Genomic DNA, 19,956 nt, shown 5'->3' with positions numbered 1-19,956 from the left:
CAGACAGAAGTCTGATGGAGAAGCCCAGATTACAAGTCTATAGCACTAACTTGAATTCTTTTCCAAAAAAAGACAATGAAGAACCTTTTCCTCATGAACTCAGAGGACATTAGATTGGGCTACACATCAAGGACATGGTGCTAGATCTCCTTAGCTACAATGGACATTTCTCAATGAAGAAATATACTGCTTTGTTTGTAAGACACAAAACTGGAATAAAAGACAGTGATGTATTTTATTGATTCTGCTGCTGCTTCAAAGGATGACCTGAGGGGGCCCATTTGAATTCTCTGTACATGACTTTCACACTTGTACCATTTGTGCCCCACTAGTTCCTCTGTACAGCATTCTGCCATCTGGAGAGAAAAACTGTTATCAATAAATTAGGTATCATCATTAAGAATACATTTATAAATTACTCAGAAAATTTCTTCCCAGGTATGCTGTGTAGTCTAAAGGAATAACACTCTGGGTAACTAGTAAAGCTGCATCACTGCTGCACTTTGTGGTAGGATACTTCTCTGTAGGTAATGACCAATGTAACACTGCGTTTGGAGAATGCCTCGATACCAGCTCAGTGCTCAGGTGAGGCAACGTTGTATTGCAGTTCATTAAAAAGGCAATAAAAAGCTTAAGAGTTATCACGGATCCTAACCATATGAACCTAGTAATCAGTATGATAGACTATCATTTACATGAATAGGAAATTGAATGGACATTTCATTTCCTATGCCTTTGTTGCTCCCTTTCAACTGCACTGATGGAGCTATTCAGGGAAGCCCAGCATGGTGTCTGTTTACAAGAGAACTTTGCAAAACAAAGACAGTCACGGTCAAAACTTTGTTGGTCAATTCAGTTTATTTACATGGAAGACCTCAGAAGAAAAAAAAAACCACAATAAAGTATTCTGAAATATCCTCATGACATAGTTTTGATGGAAGTGGTAAGTTAGCAGAGGATGATCTCACAGCTATCTACATTTGTGGTGGCCACATTAAAAGCATCTGGTTTTCAGAGAGGCCTGATCAAACTTCCCTTTTCCAGGCAAAAACACCATTGCAAATTTTCCTTTGCAAAATGGCCTATGATAAGTGTTCTGCACACAGGGAACAGTATTGCCCATGTTTCACTGAAGAGAAATCAGGCTCAAGTCACTCTTCTTTCAATTGGAGTGCAGGATGTGCCATGCCAGCATCTGACTGCATTTCAGATGTGTGTATCACATAACAGTTGAGCAGCTCTCTGATTTTCTTTTCTTTCTTTTTTTCTTTCTTTCTTTTTTTTAAGCCAGAAGAGTGGAATTGTTCTGAATACACCATGAAGAAACCAAAAGAATAATTGGGACCAATGTTTTTAAGGAGTCCTTGCTATGCCATAACTTCTCATGGTTCAGTTGCTAAATTACACTATAAAAATAAGTAAGTGCAATTGAGAGGCTGTGTTAATCTCAGAAGTTTAAACATCACCCCGTAATGACTGCTTTATTGTGGCCCACACTAAACTGCTTTATGGGGCATGCAGGAGATTTATCCACACGCGTACGCTAAATACTGCTGGGAATTTTCTCACATAGAGAAATGAGGATGACACAAAACCAAATGCATACAAAACATTGCAGTCATTCACACTGCAGCAGGAATACCACCCAGTAGGAAAGAACATTTACAACACCAAAAAGAGATAAGAGCCGATAGCCAGCACAGCAGTGAGATGTTGCTTTTGGAAGTGCAGAATTTCCTACCCTGATAATCAGTGCAGATTCTAGAAACATAAATAACAACTGCCTCTTTGCAAGGAAATGAGAGCTTAGGAACTGACTATAAATAAGTTATAAAGAAAAAAGGAGTGGTTTGCAGAGTTGCTTATCAAAATCAAGAGGCATTAGAGCCAAATTAGGATCTTGCACATAAAAGTTCCCTGGACTTAAGGGTGAGTATATATGTGATTTTTTTTGCCCAGGCATTTGGGGCTGACAGACTGCACTCAACTGCCTTTAAAAATTTCTCTCTCTAGTAATACAGGAGATCCACCCTGTCTGACTCAGAGATCCCAGATTAAAAGTCTTTTTAAAGAAAGAAGTTGGTAGCATAATATTTTTTAATTTTATTTTATTTTTAAAGTAACCTGATTTCAAAACAGTACTGCAGCTATGCAAGAGTGAGTTAACCTGAAATCCATCACTACCTGAAGAGTAAGCCTGATTTTCTCAGGGGAAAGAAAAGATTATTGCTATAGAAGACAAATGTAAGTATACAAGGCACTACATGAAGTCCTTTATATGAGTGCATCACCTCCCTCAGCCATAAAGCACTCACAAGCAGTAAAGCAAAGACCATTCTTAATCTCTCTGTGCTATCATTAATGAAGTATCATTCACCCACTTGTCTGCAAGCTGCTGTCCTCTCCCACAGGCTGCTTCATCTTACAACAATGCCTCCTTTCTGGCTCAGAAGACCAACAACTGGCTCTCCCCTGAGCTTCTGGCACATCTCCATGATCACCTGGCAGGAGGCAGCATAACAAGAATTTATTTGACAGACATCCTCCCAAGGAGGCTCAGCATATCAGTCATGCTGCTGACACCCTCGCCACCCAGAGGAGTTTGTCTGGATGACAGAAGTTTTCTGACTATGGGCAGCTGCTCTACCAGTGGGTCATCCAAAAGATACCAGGATTCTCCATTTCACAGAAGGGGTATTTCCTCCACATTATTTGCAGAGGATGCACTGTTGCTGGTTAAGGACAAAAAGGACCAACATTTACTGCCCACAATTGTATGAACTATCTTGATCTGAGTGCTCTGGCTTAACAAATTAATACTAATTATGGCCTTAAGTAGAATCTGCTATTCCAATATGGCACTGAAAAGAACTGCAAGCTTGAGTCGTTCCTTCCCTTCATACAGTGCCATGGGAGAAACACCTGCCACTTTATCACTGATCTATGAATTTTGCTTAGATCACTGTTGTTTTGAAGAATATCAATATTAAAAACTTCAGTGGAAAAGATAATTTGTTCATAAGTAAGAAAGATGAGGATTTGCAAGTCTCCACATAACACTTTTTGCCTCAGAATGTTGAATGAAAGCCCTAAGTGCCAAGCAGCAACTCATTTCTGAAGCTTGGCATGCTGGAATGCTTACGTAGACAAAGTGGAACTATCTTTGATGGAGGCTTAAGCCATGTTTAAAGTACATTCAGGTTTCCTGGCAGTATAACTGGTCTATTCTTAAAGTTAAAAAAACCCTTTTGAGACAAGAAGTCTGAACAAACATACACTTCACAGTACTTCAGCCTGTATAGTTTCACAAATAACTTCCAAGGCAGGTGGCAATGAGCATATAATAAAAAAAGCTCCAAGAGAAAGTCTTTTAAAAAACAAACAAAAAACAACAACAAAACAGAATTATGGAAAGAGATTGAGCTACTGGTTTTATGGACATAGCTCTGTTCCAGCACTCCAGCAGTACATCTAAAATGAACTCCCTCAAAATTAAAATACCCAATAAAACCCAATAGGCAAGGTAACTACTTGGATTCAGAGGTCACTAGTTACCAGAGAGCTTGCCTGGCAGCCACCAGATGATAAACCATCTTCAATTCATGGCTTTTTTTCCCCAGAACTATGCTTTCTCTGATTTGAGATTACAATGCTGGCCAAGCCTGTAACACTGTGCCAAGCAGAAACCTAAATCTCAGTTGAAATGCGAGCAGCACTTCCTCAAGTGCAGCCTCTCCTACGGTGTGACAGCTCCCCCAGGGGACCAGGCCATTATGCTGCCTGTCCTCTGGGTAGGACTGTCCTGTCCACACCCCACCCACTGATACAACTTCCTCAGCATCTCAGCTGTGAGGTTTACCAGGTCAATATTTGTCCCTGGTGTACAGAGACAGTGAATGGAATACTAGAGAACAAAACCTGTAAGCTTGAATGACTGATACATTGTACTGCATGGTTACAAAAGTAACATTTGCAACTCCGTCTAGTTTTGCTCTTCCTCCTACGCATCCAGTGTACCATAGGACCCACACACTTACTGCAGAACCTACAAACCTTCTATAGGTATGACATAACAGAGGCCTATTGCAAAAGATGCAAAAGACAAACTGAGAGCTCCAACAGTACCATAAAGGAGATATTTATTGTCAAACTATAACACATCTAAGTAAGCAAGCAAACACCTCAGTAATTAAAAGTGAAGGAGAATGCACTGTGAATACGTTGGGTTTTAGCTTCTGGCATGTTCAAAATAGAAATGTTTTGGTTTGGCTGACAGGAAACCACAAAGCACAACTGTCCTGTAATTGCAGCAATCAGACGCATGTAGGGAACAATAATTACAGGCAAGAGAAATTAGTTATAAAGAGATCTATTTGCCGTATTTCTAATGACCTTGTTATTTTTTCTTCATATCTGAGTGTTAGGCTGTTGTGTTTTCTGTTTTGTTTTTGTAGAGATTGGTTATCTGAAATGGCAAGTATGGATTAATTCTCTTAGAAGATACACGGTTAGCTTAGAAGAAGTTTAGTGTTACAGACAAATGGCTCAAGTTGCTGCTAATTACTCAAGTTTGAGAAGCAATGTTTGTTATAAAACAAACTCCGACTTTGTTTCAGTATGAGTTAACTCTAAGTTTCAGAACTGTGAGATCAATTGCTTTCTCCATGCAATCCAGGAAAACCATAAGATACATGGTTTGAAGTTAACAGTGCAAATACAACTTTGAAGAAAACAAGCCTCCTGTCCTCTCTCAAACCAGTCCAGTTACTTTAAAAATAGAGTACAGGATTAACCATTGCCTGTTGAACAGCCACAGCCACAGCCCCTAACCCATCCGCTTGAAACTGTCAAATAAAACACAGTAAATTTCAAATATAAACTACAATACAAGGAAAACAACAGAAATCAGCATACCTTTTAAGACCAGATGAGTGCAGAAAAACACCCCTGCTATGAGATGTTGCATTTAAGCACCTTTCTTTAAAGAAATATTGGAAATAATATCAGCATTAGTCCTTAAAATACACCCTTTTGTGAATTCCAATAGAAATTAGAGACTGATTTATAACCACTGTGCCTTTTGTCACTGAGATGGAAAATGTACATTCAAGGTACCTTTAATTCAGATTTCAAATTATTTTGTCAAAATACATCAGTCTCAAGTCACCACTTTAGGAGTTGCCATAGCTCAGTGATGCAATCAACAACCGTATTTCTCAGGTTGGTAACATGCCCTCAGTATCAGCTTTTTAAGTTACATTCAGGTACCTCCTCTCAGAATGCAATTTGTGTCTCCTAAAAAAGTGCTGGAGACAAGTCTGCTGAACAAAGTAGAGACCAGCTGAATGTCATTTGGGAATCTGTGATTGCCTTGATGATTTTATTTTCCTCAGACAGCCAAACCAAGATAATTAGAGAAAATAGCAGTTCAGGTAATACCTGAAGATAATTTCATCCTTTTCTAATCACATGACGTAGTAAATTTATCATGTAAGTCTACACTCTCTAAGTCAATAGAAAAGTTACTACAGCTTTCAAATCCTGGTTAAGAGTAAGGATTCCATAAAGACATGAGAGTAATTATGACAATAACATCTACTTCAAATAATGTTAATTGCCCAGGGATACAATGAAAATAATGACATCCATCTGTAACTTGGGATGCTTGAGATGATTTCCACTCAGATCTTACTCCTGGTGTTCTTCAGTGACGTGATGTTGTAACCTAGGTTTGTTAGGGTTGTGTTCCATCAGCCAGTCAGCAAGCCATGTCTGTGTAACAACAACAAAGAATTCAACACTTTTTTTTTCTTGTTTGTTTATCTATAAAGTGTAAGGAAAGCTATTTAAAGCATTATTTGAAGCCTCTGACACAAAGTCCTACAGTGCTGCAAAATGAAGTCCTTACAGGAAGAAAAAAAAAAAGAAGAAAAGCCTGATTTTTTTCTAGATGTTCTTTTAATCTTCACCACTTATACTGCTTTCAAATAACTCACACTGTGTTTAGAAGGGAGTAGGAATGTCTAACTTAATCTTCCGAAGTCTTGACCTTACACAAATCAACCCCTTTGCCTCAATTTCTCCACTCATAAAGAAAAGGTTTAACACATCCTTTTTTTATTTCACAGAGCTGTTGATGATTTTTCCTGGAATGAAATGAAATTTAAAGCCATATTGCAAAGTGAAAGAGTTGATAGAATAGTAGATCAGCAAGATAAACATCACTCTCCTCTTATTACCAGACATAAGAAAAGGGAAAGGTTTTAAAGAACAAGAGGAGTGCTCTGACAGTCCTCACAGGTTAGTCAGCAATAGCAGCAGTAGGAATTCAGGACAAATGAAGAAGAAAAACAACAAACAAGCAAGCCATACAAATGTGTGTGACAGCCCTTAAAAAGACTACCTGAGAAAGTTACAAAAAATTAATTGCTTGACTCTGATGAAATTCACTCTATGTTATTTCAGGAAATTGGCTGAGACAACCTCAGTGCTGCTAGCAACTATTTATGAGTGGACTGACATTGTTTTTTCCTTTCTGAGGGATTACATGAGAAACAAACAGGAGATTATAATTAGCCTAAATTCACTTTGTGGGAGAAAAATACTTAAATATACGAACATAGTATAGAAAAAAATGCTCCATCAATTTCCTTGTGAATCACCTAGCAGAATCAAGCTGAAGAGCAATAACCAACATATATTTCTCAAATATAACAATATCAAATCAAGCTTATTTTCCTTTTGTGATGTTAAGAACATGGAAGAAAGAATTAATGTTTCTACTGGCATATAACTTTCTCACAAGGAAGAGGAAAATGGTCTAGGTGAAGTTACTAGTTCTAGCTACTTAACTGGCCAAAAAAAAAGTGCTCAGAGTGCAGAGCTTAATTGAAAACAAAGAAACAAAATGATTCAGGAAAGCGTGGCCTATGAGTTAAGATAGAAGAAAGAAAAAATAGGTTTTTTTAATAGTAGTGAAGAAATGACTGAAAAAAAGAGAGAGAGAGACAATGACAGCCTTCAAATACAAAATAGGTTGCTGCAAAAGAAAGGAGATGTTACATTGTCTCCAGTGTCCTCTGGGGACACCGAAACAAAACAAAAAATTTCTTGGGTTTAAAACTGGAGCACAGGAGACTTAGGCTAACTTCTAGTGAAAGGTTTTCAACTGTATATAATTAAGCACTGAAATAGATCGCCTGGGGAGACAGGTTCTCCATCATTTGGAGTGCTGAAGAACAGGCCAGACAAACGTTTGCTAGGAATGGTTATGTAAAATTGGTTTGGCCTTAGGACAAAGGGATGGATGAAATGACTGCTTCAGGGACACTGCACCTCAGTTTCTTAGATTTCAGTGGTAACAGTGCCAGACATACAGACAAAGTGAACAGACTGTAAAGCTGGAGCAATTACAGTACATTTAATCTGACACAGGTCATAGACACACCACAGAATGCTCTTAAGGTCTTTTTCTCTGCAATGTCTCTTGTGGGAAAAGGCAATGTGGATTAAAAGATTGCTAATAATGCAGAATGCACCACAACTCCCAGTAAATCATCACACTGACTTTCTACATTCCTGAATATTTACTAGTGTGAATTACTTGAACTTTAAGAATACTTCAAGTAAAAAAAAAAACTGCATTTTTCCAGGTGAAAGAAAGCTAATTTTATTTAGGCACCAAAAAGAAAAATCCAATAAATTAACCCTTTTTTCCCCCTCCCACTAAGAACTGCAATTCATATGAAATCTTTTGTTAAAAGAGATCCTTGAGATCTCCTTTAAAGGAGGGCAAGATTTATCAACTTATTAAATAGAAAGGGTTAAGATGACAATTTTCTAGAGGCCAGTTTGATTATTCAAGATGGGTTTTACTTAGAAGAATCATAATTAGTTTTCCTGGTGAACTGTGGTGGCAGCCCATATAACTGTTATCAGTGCCATATAGTCAAGATAATTGTTCATCCCAAAGAAAGATTAAGTTAATATTATTAAATTAACCATAGTGATGAAGTAAAGACAGCCTTGTTAAGAACTCTACAGTGTTTTACTCAAGCATGTAACTATTACCAGTGTGATTAGCATCTAAGTAAGCTTAGCTCTCATAATAGATTCTAAATATTTCATCTCAAACTTACCCCAGAAATATTAAAGTAAAAACTTTCTCTTGGCATCATACAATAGCACCTATTTGCTTTTCCAGACGTGTGTAACAACTGTGTAGGCAATAGTTCTATAGATGTCACCTAAAATGACCATTTCATAAAAGAGGATTTCAGATAGCCTTGGCCCTCATCTCATCTGTTAACAAACAAATCAACTTCTTGAAAGGCAAATGCTATCTGACTACCTCATTAGCAGTTAACTAAAACAGCACAGCTCTTTTGCAAAATAGTAGCTTATATATACACAGGGAGCACGAATATTAATGTAAAACAAACATATCACAAAGCATACAACACAATGCTAATATACCATACCATTGGATCTGCTGGCTTCTCTTTACATAGTGCAGTGAGCCCAGCTAGTAATGTAGGATTTACATGAAGATTCAAGTAATCTCTAGCTCTTTGTCCAGCTGGAATTGGCTCTGAGATCACTGTAAAGAGTAACCACAGGTGTTGGAAAGCAACTTGTAGGGTGATCGAAGAAGGCCTTCTTTCATAGGTTGCTTATAGTAACATTAAGGTAAGTGGAGGCTCATCTAAGTTAATAGTACAAAATAGTTTATAAAGATTTTCACACAACAAACTGCAAAGACACCATTTATACCCCTTTTACAGTGTCCCTGAGGTAATCTTTCTAATTATAGCCAATTAGGAAAGGAGAGAAACTCAGACCATCTGGAGAAGCATCTATATCTGTGAAGATTTATTAGGAGGTAGGAGAGCAAGAATATATCTCATATTGATTACTTCCTTCTTGCAGTGTGGCTCTGGTTTCTAAAAACCCTAAAAATCTCATGTTAAGTCTAGCTTTGCTGACAAATATGAAGAGTCCTGGTTTAGAAAGGTAAGGCCTATAGGAAATATAACAAGCTTTTCTAGTCAGTTCCCCTTGCATCTTTCTGTCAAAGACTAAAATCATAATTCAAATGCTACTTTATAAACAAGAGACCATCACCCAGTCTTTCCAGGTACTATGGTCCATTTCTCTAGCATATACCTTAGGAATAGCACCTGTCATGTGAGTAAACAGTTGCTGTTGAACAGGCATTGCTCAGCCTGAGCCCAAGCAGGACAATGTTCTCAAGCCAACAGGAGTTCCTGGTCTGACCACCACCAGAAAAACATGCTAGAATATAATAGCTTCCAGTTTTATTTGCAGTTTTATCTGCTCCAATTCCTAAACCATGGAGTTTGAAAAGTAGAAGCAGTGTATAATCAATGAAAATTATATAAAGGAATATTATATAATCAAATAATATTAAGATGTGATAATAATTAAATAAGCAATAGAGTTAGGCACAGCGAGACAAAGAGAATAAATAGGAGGCTTACCCATGTTGTGGGCTCACTCAGGAAATTCCAGTGGAGTGGATCTTCAGAAGAGAGAGAGATCCTTCCCCACTGGTTGTCAGCTCTTAAATGGGTCTAGGAGAGGTGCAGCCAGGCTCCACCCCTTCCTGCAGCACAGGTGAATTGCTTTCACCTGTGCTCCCAAGGCTGACTCATTGCTCGCCTCAGGTGATTAATCAGAGGTTCAGGCCGTGACTCAGCAGTTCCCATACAAGCAGTCACTGTAACTATAACGGCTCTTCAAATAGGTATTGGTATGCTTTTTGCAGGAGAAAATACCAACGTAAATAAATACACATTTGCACAAAGCAAACAAGACCAAGCCCTTCTAAATTAAATTATACCTAGAGTCTGAACAGGCAGTAAGTGAGAAGGATGCTATATGCTCCCAAAGGCTGGCCATATGTATATTTCTTGCATCATTTTACCTTCTGGAAACATGAATCGAATTTCTCTTTCTGCTGAGGATATGCTGATACTGCCATGAAGTCCATTCCTCAGATCATCAGTCCCATAGATCGCTCTTAAACTAAAAGCAAGAGAAAGAACTGCTTAGTGGGCAACTGCAAATACCTTAAAGTCCCTACAGTATAAAAGCAATACACATAGGCTAAATAACAAGGCTGTGGTTTGATTTGTTTTTAAACAAATTAAGTAGCAGATTAAAATTTGTGTTCACTCATTCAGCATTTTCTGTAAAATGGGTGAAATTTACATATACAAAAGTGAAAACTTATGTTACAAATAATCTAAAGAGATAACACTGAAAATCCTTATCTCATCTGAAGGAGGGAGAGCAGTAGAAGGCAGGAGAAATCCTAATCTCATTTAAGAGAACAACAAAATCCTTCTGACTCCACCAAAATCAGCCAGTGAGCTACCTGTGAGGGTGAGTCATCCTAGCTTTTATGCTGTTTGATGGTCCAAGCAATTCCTTCCAGTGTGAGACTGCATGATGTCTGGCAAGAACCATAGCAACTGAAGGTCCAGAGCTCATATAGGCTGCTAAGTTAGGAAAAAACATTTTTCCATATTGGTCTGCATAAAAGATGCTGCATTGCTCTGGGCTTAACTGGAGCTTCCGTTTCTGGGGGGGAAGAAAAAAAAAAAAAAAGTGTAAAACAAAAGAGCAAAAGAGAATGAAAAAAGCATGAAAAAAGCTTACTAAATTGAGCTATTTGCTACCTCAGGTACTACACCGTTCTTTGGGGCAGTCACATTGACAAGTGCAAGCTGAAGAGGTACAGAGTAACTTCACAACTTAATCTGATTCTCTCAGATTTGGTCCTCCTCGAGATACAAAGCAACAAAAAAAACAAGAGGTTTCTGTGTTAATTATATAGACAAATGCATTACTTGAGGAAGATGAGATCTTGGTGTACACAAATTGCAGTGTTTAAAAACCGCTGGGTGACATAAAGTCAGGGCACAGTATACAAAAACTGAAAAGTATTACAAGGGCAATATTTAATTATTCATCTGTTGCAGAAGAGCATTCCACTTTTTCAAAAGTTTCACAATGGTTATCTAGCCTGCAGGTAGCCAGAATTAGGACAAGTGTAACAGGTTGTCCACCAGAGGGCATGGGGCAGCCTGAAGAGAAAAAAACTTATTAAAAAGTGCTTCATTTGAGCCTGCTCTAATGTGATACAGAGTACTAAACATTCAGATTCCTATCAACCTCAATGTCGAAAGTTAATGACCATAAAGTCCTTATTAAAACAAAACAGAACAACCCTCTAATCTTCTGATGAATTTCCTATAAATAAAACAACCAGAAATTAAGGGGAAGAAATTAAAAAAAAGAACAAGTTTGAAAAGAGGCATTTACAAAAAATAAAAGATTACCGTTTTAGAAAAATATATATATATGACACTTGTATCTGGAAGCCTGGTTGCTGCTCACCCAGTGCCCTCAAAGTACGGTGCCGTGGCTAAGGGCGCTGTCGCCCCAGTACGAGGAGGAGGAGGAGGAGGAGGAGGGTGTGCAATAGAAGGCAGAACACGATGAGGACTACAGCGGCACCCAGCGACCGCCCCAGCCCCGCTGGGTAACATGGAAGAGGGTTGGGTTTTTTTTCTTTTTTTTTTTTTCTCCCCTCCCTCTTCCCCCCCCCTCCCCCGTGATCATTTCTAAAGGAAAGTTAAAAAGAGCAAAGACTTCCTGCCAGAGTAGTACTACTGGCTCCTGCTGAAGATACCCCCTACTTCATATCTCTTACCTCAAAATAACCTGGTGATTCTGACTTATTTTAATAGATTTTTTTTTCATCTGTTCTTAGAGAATGTAGAAAGAGCTCCCTAAATGAGGGCCTAGAGTATGCATGTCCTTGTTAGGTAAAGGCAAATCTTTATTTTAACCCGGTCTCCACCAAGAATCACAGCCTAGAGGCTTTCCAAGTGACAGAGGAGTTGCACCAGTGCCCTGTGCAACATCCCCACAATCACGTTGTTAGGTCCAAAATCATAAAGGACAAACTCAGTCAGGCCTATTTAAGTAGAACATTTGTAACGCTTTTAAAGCCCTTTTAGGATAAAAACACTGGGAAGAAGAAAAAGCACTTCAGACCACAACCTGCTATTTAAATCTGGAAGTATCTGCTTGGCAAATGGATATATGACACATTGTTATTAGAAGGGGACCTCTCGAAAGAGTTACTTTGGAGCACCCACCCATCTGCTACATGTGTTACATACATGAGCTACTAAACCCAGTTCATTAAGGAAGTATGGGATTTCTTCTGGTCAGCAAAATCATTTGTGTGCTCTCTTCCATGTCACACACCAACAAAATGTATCCTCAAAGAATCTGGGAGTTGCGTCTGACAACATAAAAAGTATAAACTGATTTTTTGACAACAAAAGCTTTTAATTATTGAACTGATAGGTGAAAGTTAAGACAACTATTGATGTGACTCACAAACTGCAGCTGTTACCTCAGGAACACAGCCTTTTACCTGCACAACCACGAATCCAGATCTGAGGATGAGATCCTCTATCTCTTCCTCCTTAGCCACAACATCAGGTTTGATGAGAGCCAGAGTTTTTTCCACAAAAATCTGAGGTTCGGGCATTAGCATCTGCATCTTTGCTTCTAAATTAGAACCCGGGTGCTTCTTTGTCCTGCAATGACATCAGTTAATGACATTTGGGGTTTGCCTACCACGCAGCCACCTGCAGCCACACGCAGCGCACAGCCCAGGGAGGAAGCAGGACATCCTCATTTCAGACCTGGGCTATTTAGTGTCCTGTAATTCACACTCCCATTTTCAGTAAAGGAATGTTTTGTAGGAAACAAACCCAAATTGAACATTGTTAGCCAATCATGAATTGTAACATCTTCTAATACATCTCTAACTCAGGCCACGCATGAGGAGCAGAGAAGCACGGCTATGCACAGAGATCAGCGAGCGACGGGGCTCCAACATTTCTCCCCGAATAGTGGAAGTAGTGTGGAGTGGTTTCCTGCAGAACCGTGCCCTGCTCCCCCGTGCCCGTGGGTCTCTGAGGAGACAAGGCTTAAAACGCACAAACGCAGCTACCGACCTGGAACCACAGCTCCCAGTCACGGCCGCCAGCGGTCCCGCCGTGCCCGCCCCGCCGCCATGCCGCGCAGCTCCCCGTTGCTAAGCGACGGCGGGGCCGGGCGGGCAGCGGGCTCAGCGGCCACAAGATGGCCTCCGCGGCCCTCGCGGCGGGCGGCTGCGTGCGTGTGTGGGGGGGGGGAGCAGAAATGGCGGCCCGGGAGCGCCGCGCCCTCGGCTCGCCTCATAGCCCGCGGCAACCGCGCTTTCCGGGCCTCGTTTGCCCCTTTCTGAGCGTCTGGTGCGATAAGAAAATAAGAAAGGGAGTGAATTGGTCTGGGCAGAAGGTTTTGGGGATCTGTTGTGTTGTCAATTCTGTGATACAGCTTTCTGTCGATTTTACTCCGTGCTGGAAGCATGATCTCACGGCAGACATTCATAAGCAGAGGTCACACTGTTGAACCGGTATTTTGGAACTGAAATAAACTTCTGAGTGCAGAAGCAGGTTGTTTACACGTCGCTGCGTGATGGCAGCACGCACAGCACTTCCTGTTTGTTTCCCGTTGGATCTGCCATAGCACACAGCAGAGCAGGCGCTGACCCGAATTCCCAACTCTAGAACACAGTTTGGATTTCAAATCAGCACTTTGGATTGAAAGGCATTTTCTCCCCAGCGTTACTCGGTTGTAACACAGAAACAAGCAGCCCGCCGCCCCGCTGAGGCCTGACGGCTGCTATCGGGCAGGCACAGCCCGGGGGCTGCGATAACGCCCGCACCAGCCCTCGGGATCTCACATTTGGGCCTCATCTGCTGCTGTGTGATGTTTGCCAAAAGTGATGGGATCCCAGGCAGTCTGTTTGTCACATCCAGCTGGAATTGCCTGCCACATCTGAGCCCTTGAGGTGAGATGGACAGAGAGACAAGTGCTCATGTATATGGGCTTCATTTCTTTTTATTGAAAACAGGTTGAAAGTTATACAAAGGTGAAAGGGCACAAGGCAAAACACTTAGAGAGCCATAGGTGCAATATTGCGTAGTAACGGTCAGCAGAAGAAATGGAAGTTAAGGCTTGAACAATTCAGATACAGACTGACTTTTCTAATACAGGCATATGATGTTGGCTTCATTAACAGAGACAGCTTAACCAAAGGTTGATTTGAAGATATTGTAAACGCGGCAACTACTCACAGATAAGGGAAAGACTTGTTTTAAGATAAATAAATTCCTAGAAAGATTTGGGAGTTCATCTACTTTTTCTTTTAGTTCAGGGTTAATTTGGCAAGAGCTGTTTCTTTGCAAAGTAAATGCTTACAAGGCTGACAGGCTGACCCTGGGTTTAGCAGCTCAAAAGCCTCCTCAGCACCAGTGAATATTTCAGATTATTACATAAGAAATGTTGAATTTAATATCCTCACAAAATACTGCCGATTTTAATCTCTTGCAATTTCTTTAGTGCATGCATTTTACTCCCTGTTAACCAAGATAGGAAAAAAATATATCAATATCCGTCTGTGCATCCTTATCTGCTGAAGCTTCCCCACGAGCAGCATCCTGTGCACTTCGCTCCTTCCCCCATCCTTCTGTGTCAGAATTTCTCCTCCTTGCTGTTTCCAGAAGCATTTTTGGAGGGCGGAGATCATCTAATTTTAGCAACTCGGAGAATCCTCTGCTCTCCAATGAGCGAGCTGCTGCATCTGAAGCTGCAGCCAATTACCCGGGGTTTCCTCCTGCTACACTTCCCACGACCGTTTAATAATGCAGAGTTACACATTTAAAGGGGCCCCACACATTAAGAGAAAATAACATTGTGTGTTCCCTAACAAAGAAGTAGCTTTATACAGTAAGAGTATCTCAGAGGTTTCTTCTAAATCCTTGGATTCCATAAACCCGACTTTTTAACCCTGTGTTGATATTGTTATTGTACACATTATCTTTGCAGTGCTTGAAAAGCTATTTCTAATAACTAAAAGACTGGTTTGAAGCATTGTCTCTAACTTCTGTAGCCCAGGGATGTTATTATGGGCTAAGGAAAGAAACAAACAAAACCTGAAATTTTAATTACAATGCAACAAACCATTCTAGTTCTGAATACTTCTCTGGGCATAGCGTGGCTGCTGTATCTGATCTGTTAAGCGGTTTAACAAGCCTTGGTTACCTTATTTTTAGCTGGCATAGAATATAATAACATTAAGATCAAGGTTGCAGATGCATTTGCATTCTAGTAACAAATAAATAACTTAAAGAAAAAATATTGTTTTTGAACTTTGAACTCCAACATTTCAAGAAAATGGACAAAATATTTACTTGGGGATTGTTCATTAAAAAAAAAAGAAAGGAGGAGGAAAACCAGAATGACATAAAATTGCACTGGATAATGCAAAATAATAAGAAAAGTTAAAGAGTAATACTGGCTAGTTTAAAAAATGAAACTTACACATTTTAGCTTTTCATGCATTTTGATGTGAAGCATGAAAAAAAAAAAAAACAAAAACAAAAACCCAACAACTAGTAATAATTTCCTGGTTATTCATTTGCCACACAAACAACTTCTGTCCACTGCTGACACCACCTTTTTTTGCTTCCAGGATAAAGGCTGGGATACCTACACACAGTACCAGCTTACCTCCATAACCTGCTTCATCTGTGCTTGCTCTTGCAGTGCAAAGTGTCTGACGGAAATCCTGTGACCAAGCTAACTTCCGCTCCTGCAAGCCCGCTCCCTCCTCCATTTCTTACAGCTAAACATTTCTGCTGCAGCTTGCCTACATGCCTGTAATCCTGGCTAACTTTTTGTTGTCTTTGACTAACCCAGTTCAAGCCTTCATCTCTGCTTTCATGTATTTGCTATGTCACAATTTTCTTTAAATATATTATTATTTCTACAAGACTCTAAGTAATAACAAACTTCTTATCTACATATCTTCTGTAACTCCATCACTTGCTCTACTGACCTTCCATTTTATTTCCTGATCATCCTCATGCCCACTCTTTCATATGTTCACAGCTTTTATCACACACTCTGACAACCCAGCACCCGCACAGATGCACTTCAGCCACTTGTACATCAACCAATTAATTTAATATAATCCTTCCGTATAAGCACCTCTTCTCATCTCATGTTTTTAAGTCTTCCAACCACATCTCCTGTCTGGATGTACCCTAAATTCATTTCAAACACAGTTTTGCTTCCTCTACTCATCTAAAAGCTTCTCAATACGTTGAGAAAGCAACAAACCAAACTCTTTTGTCTCCAATCACTTTTAGCAAAGCTAGCTTTCCTCTTACCTTAGCTTTTGCAATTATTCTCATCTATTGCTGTTTCCCCAGCCTGGCACAGCAATAGCTTCCCTTGTGTTTCTTTCCCATGTCTACAAAAACACCAGTGAACTCTGATATAATTTCTCTCCTCCCTTCCCTTCTAGCTCATAGTGCTAATTGACAAATACAGATATGATTGCCTCATATTACTGTCTCCTTTCAAACTTAAGGTGTTCCCATTGCAATTTACTGTCATGTAATGAGTGTGTGCTAGATAAATGATCTGGCTGAAAACCAACCACATTTCAGCTGAGTTATTTTACAGCTAACTGTGCAAAGGAGTAGGTGGAACTTCACAGCCAGGAATGTGAGTTTTAGATTCAGATTAGTCCAAACTGCTGTGAGTTCTGTGAGTTACTGACATGGCTAGGAATCTTGCACAAGCCCTCCTCATCTCAGTTACTGCTGATATCCTTTTCTCTGATCACAACATATAAGTCATTCTCTTCCGCTCAGAATTTTTTTGCAAGAGTATTTTATTTTGTAGACCATATTTTTATGTCAATTCTCCATGTCTTTCCACATAAAGTATTTTCTGCTCCACACAAAACATTTGGTTTTCAATTGTAAGCCCACACACATATTGATCAAGTTCTGTTTACCTTTTGTTCCACAAACAATAGCTCCTACAATGTAAGTCATCTAAAGCAATTGAATTCTACTAAGCCATTTTAAAGTAAAGACTCTCCCGCTCAATTCCATGATTTTGCTCAGGATGCATTCAATGCATTCATGTTGAAAACTTGTAGAGGCCGGCATAGACTTCCTGTATTCTATAAAGCTCCTACTCATCCGTACATAGGCATAGCATGTGGATATAGTGTATATAGATACTAGACAATTACCCTTAAATATATATCTCTACCTTATTTCTATGTAGCATAAAATAGAAATAGTAGCTGGAAATTGCTGTTTGGAATTGCCAAGCTGAGAGATTGAGATGGGACTAACCAGAAGAAATCAACAGTTAGAAGAGATTACAGAACTGAAGAAAGTGTTTTAAGCACATCCATGAAGGAGCTACAAAAGGAAAGAAGATAGATCAGCAAAGCAAAAAAAAAAAAAAAAAAAAAGAAAGAAAAGAAAAAAAAAAAGAGAAAAAAAGGAAATGGAAACCTTTGGGGAGCTGCAAATCAAACAATAAATCATGCAAGTCCTTAGCAAGGCTTGATAAAATACAAAGGAGATATTCAGAGCAATGACTTTTGCAGAGAAATTAATACACTATATCATTAAAACCACTCAGATTATATCCATCATCTGAAGCTTAGACAACAGCCTTACATAAACTGCCACCCATTTTGGTCTACTCTTGCTGCTGGTCTATAAACTTTTAACTTCAGAGCACACTTCTGCATTCAGCTGCCACAAATATAAAAACCTGCAAGAAATAAAGTAGTTAGTGAAGCTTAGCAGTACTTATCTTTTCATCCACCCCCATTTAAGTCCAGCTGCAGACATCAGTTCAGTCTTAGCTTCCCCCTTTGTGGCTTAAGCAAATGCAGGATAATTTCCAATTAAAGCAAGCTGATGATTCTGTATAAATTAACACATACAGGTGATAGCAGCTTTGGGTACAGATCTGATTACAATCTAAGCCAAGGCTGCCTAAAAGAATCCAATAGAAGAGCTCTTGCTAGATGTGCGGTAAGTTTCCTCAAGATGGTACAAATTAGGGAAAAGAACATCTTACAACAGCAACAAAAATCTTTGTTTCTAATTATACTTAAAATTTAGTATTAGAAAAAAAACTTTAAAAGCACAGTCTTGTAAAGATAAGTATCTGTACCAGAAAAGAGATACACAACCTGTTCTACAGAATCACAATTTTCAAGCCTGCTAGTTAGATGATCTTTCTATCATTCTTACTGGATGTTACCTCATGTAACATTCAGTTTCATAAACTTTACAATTAAGAGATAGTTGTGGAGTTTGTCCACAGTTGCTCATTTAGATCACCTATTTTCAGATTGTCTTAATACTTTTCAATTTGTGAGCAGCAAAACATGAGGGAAAAAAATGATGGAAGCAAATAGTTATGTCCGGAGATTTAAACTTGAGAATTTGTAAAAAAAACAAAACAAAACAAACAAACAAACAAAAAAACCTGTTACAATTCCAGTAAGAAATAGGAAGCAGTTTTGCTGTGCATGGGAATCAAAGCAGAATGCTCAGCCTGGACCAGTTAGTATGGCTCTCATGTCAAGTACCACAAGCAGCAGCAATAGAGTGGCTTCAGATTCCTACTTGTGGCTGGGAACCATTTTCTATGTGATCTTACAATACAAAGTATGATATATATATTGTCCTTCTTAAGAAGTCTGGCTTGTACATTAAAGGTGTTATAAGTTGGAAAAAAAGAAAAAAATTAGCTTCTTAGTCAGAATGTGCTGCATTGACTTTATTTCATAACCATCTTTAATACTCTACACACATTGTGCTGCGTATAAAGCCAAATATCCCACAGTGTGCTGTGATTTTACCAAGGTGCTACTTCAAATCTCACACAGGATAGAAGTTGGCCTAAAAGTGGTTTGCTGAAGAGCAGCCTGGATCCTGGACTTGATAGCTTGAAGAATAAAGGTAAATAGTGCTGCATGTCTTCGTTATACCATGTGCACTTCCTAAATTGTAGCAATGCTGCAGGTAAGCTGGGCCAGAGGACATATTTGACAGAGGGTGGGACGCTCCATTATGTTTACATTTATCACTACAAAAAGTTAAGCTGTTATTTTTAGCACCCTTTTAGCAAAGGGTTTCACGCGTCTGAATTCTGTTTTGAAGAGGCGGTAGCAATCTTTGGCTCTCCATCCGAAAGCTGAGCTCTGCGCCTTTGCTGCGGACAAATGAGGTATTAGGGATGGTACACTGCACAAGAATTTAAAGCACAAACACAAGGAGCGTTGTCTCCTGCCGTCCTCACACGGGCATTGCCAGCGGAGCCGATACATCCCTGGGGCAAGAAGAACGCCGGCCCGGGCCCGCTCAGGGCTCCAGCTCCGAGTTATGTAATACCGACTCCAGGTTTCCACCAAGAAAACAAACTCCGGCCTTCTCTGTTGCAAAACCAGCAGAGCTGGAAACATGTAGTAAACCTCTCTCCCTGGAGTGACTGAGTCAGCGCGCACCGCACCTTCAGGGAGCGGGGCCAGGAAGCGCAGCGGTGCTGCCATAACCGCGCCTCAGCGGGACGGGAGCGCTCTGCGGCGGACCGTTAGGAGGCTGCTGCGGGCAACAGCCATCGCCTCACGCGGGCGTTGCGCCTCCGGGGCCGGGCTTCGCGCCTGGTCTGTTATCGGGAAGCGCCTGGAGAGGCTAACGCAGTTGTAAGGAGCGCGGCAGCCTCTCGCACACCCGCTCCTCCACGGACGCACGGAGCCGTGGGCGCTGAGGTGAGAGGCGCGAAGCCCCCGCACGCGCTTTCCCTCACAACTCGGTCCCGCGGGCCGCCATTCGCCTCACCCCGCGCGCCCCGCCCGCCCAGCGCCGCAGAACCAATAGGAGCCCCCGAATCTTATGAGTGACAAAGAGCGACGGCCAACCAGGAGGCGTCTTGTTGCTGTGTGGCCCAGGCTCCGGCGGTATAAAGGCGGCC

The 19,956-nt window shown here is 40.3% G+C and overlaps 1 protein-coding gene across 1 annotated transcript; it reads right to left on the bottom strand.

Annotated features, from left to right (window-relative positions):
* Positions 1 to 5,576: 5,576 nt before the first annotated feature.
* NME5 (NME/NM23 family member 5) lies at positions 5,577 to 13,198 on the bottom strand. Its single transcript, XM_031598357.2, has 6 exons — positions 13,065 to 13,198; positions 12,476 to 12,641; positions 10,400 to 10,605; positions 9,947 to 10,047; positions 8,481 to 8,599; positions 5,577 to 5,772 (listed from the first exon to the last, which is right to left on the bottom strand). The coding sequence occupies exons 2-6, from the start codon at positions 12,602 to 12,604 to the stop codon at positions 5,689 to 5,691; spliced, it is 639 nt and encodes a 212-aa protein (XP_031454217.1). The 5' UTR covers positions 12,605 to 12,641; positions 13,065 to 13,198; the 3' UTR covers positions 5,577 to 5,688.
* Positions 13,199 to 19,956: the final 6,758 nt, after the last annotated feature.

The sequence above is a fragment of the Phasianus colchicus genome, chromosome 15 (genome assembly GCF_987193195.1).
Source record: "Phasianus colchicus chromosome 15, bPhaCol1.hap1.1, whole genome shotgun sequence".
Classification (NCBI taxonomy): Eukaryota; Metazoa; Chordata; class Aves; order Galliformes; family Phasianidae; genus Phasianus; species Phasianus colchicus.
Note: the sequence above shows the minus strand (reverse complement) of the source record. Positions and strands in the feature narration are given on the sequence as shown.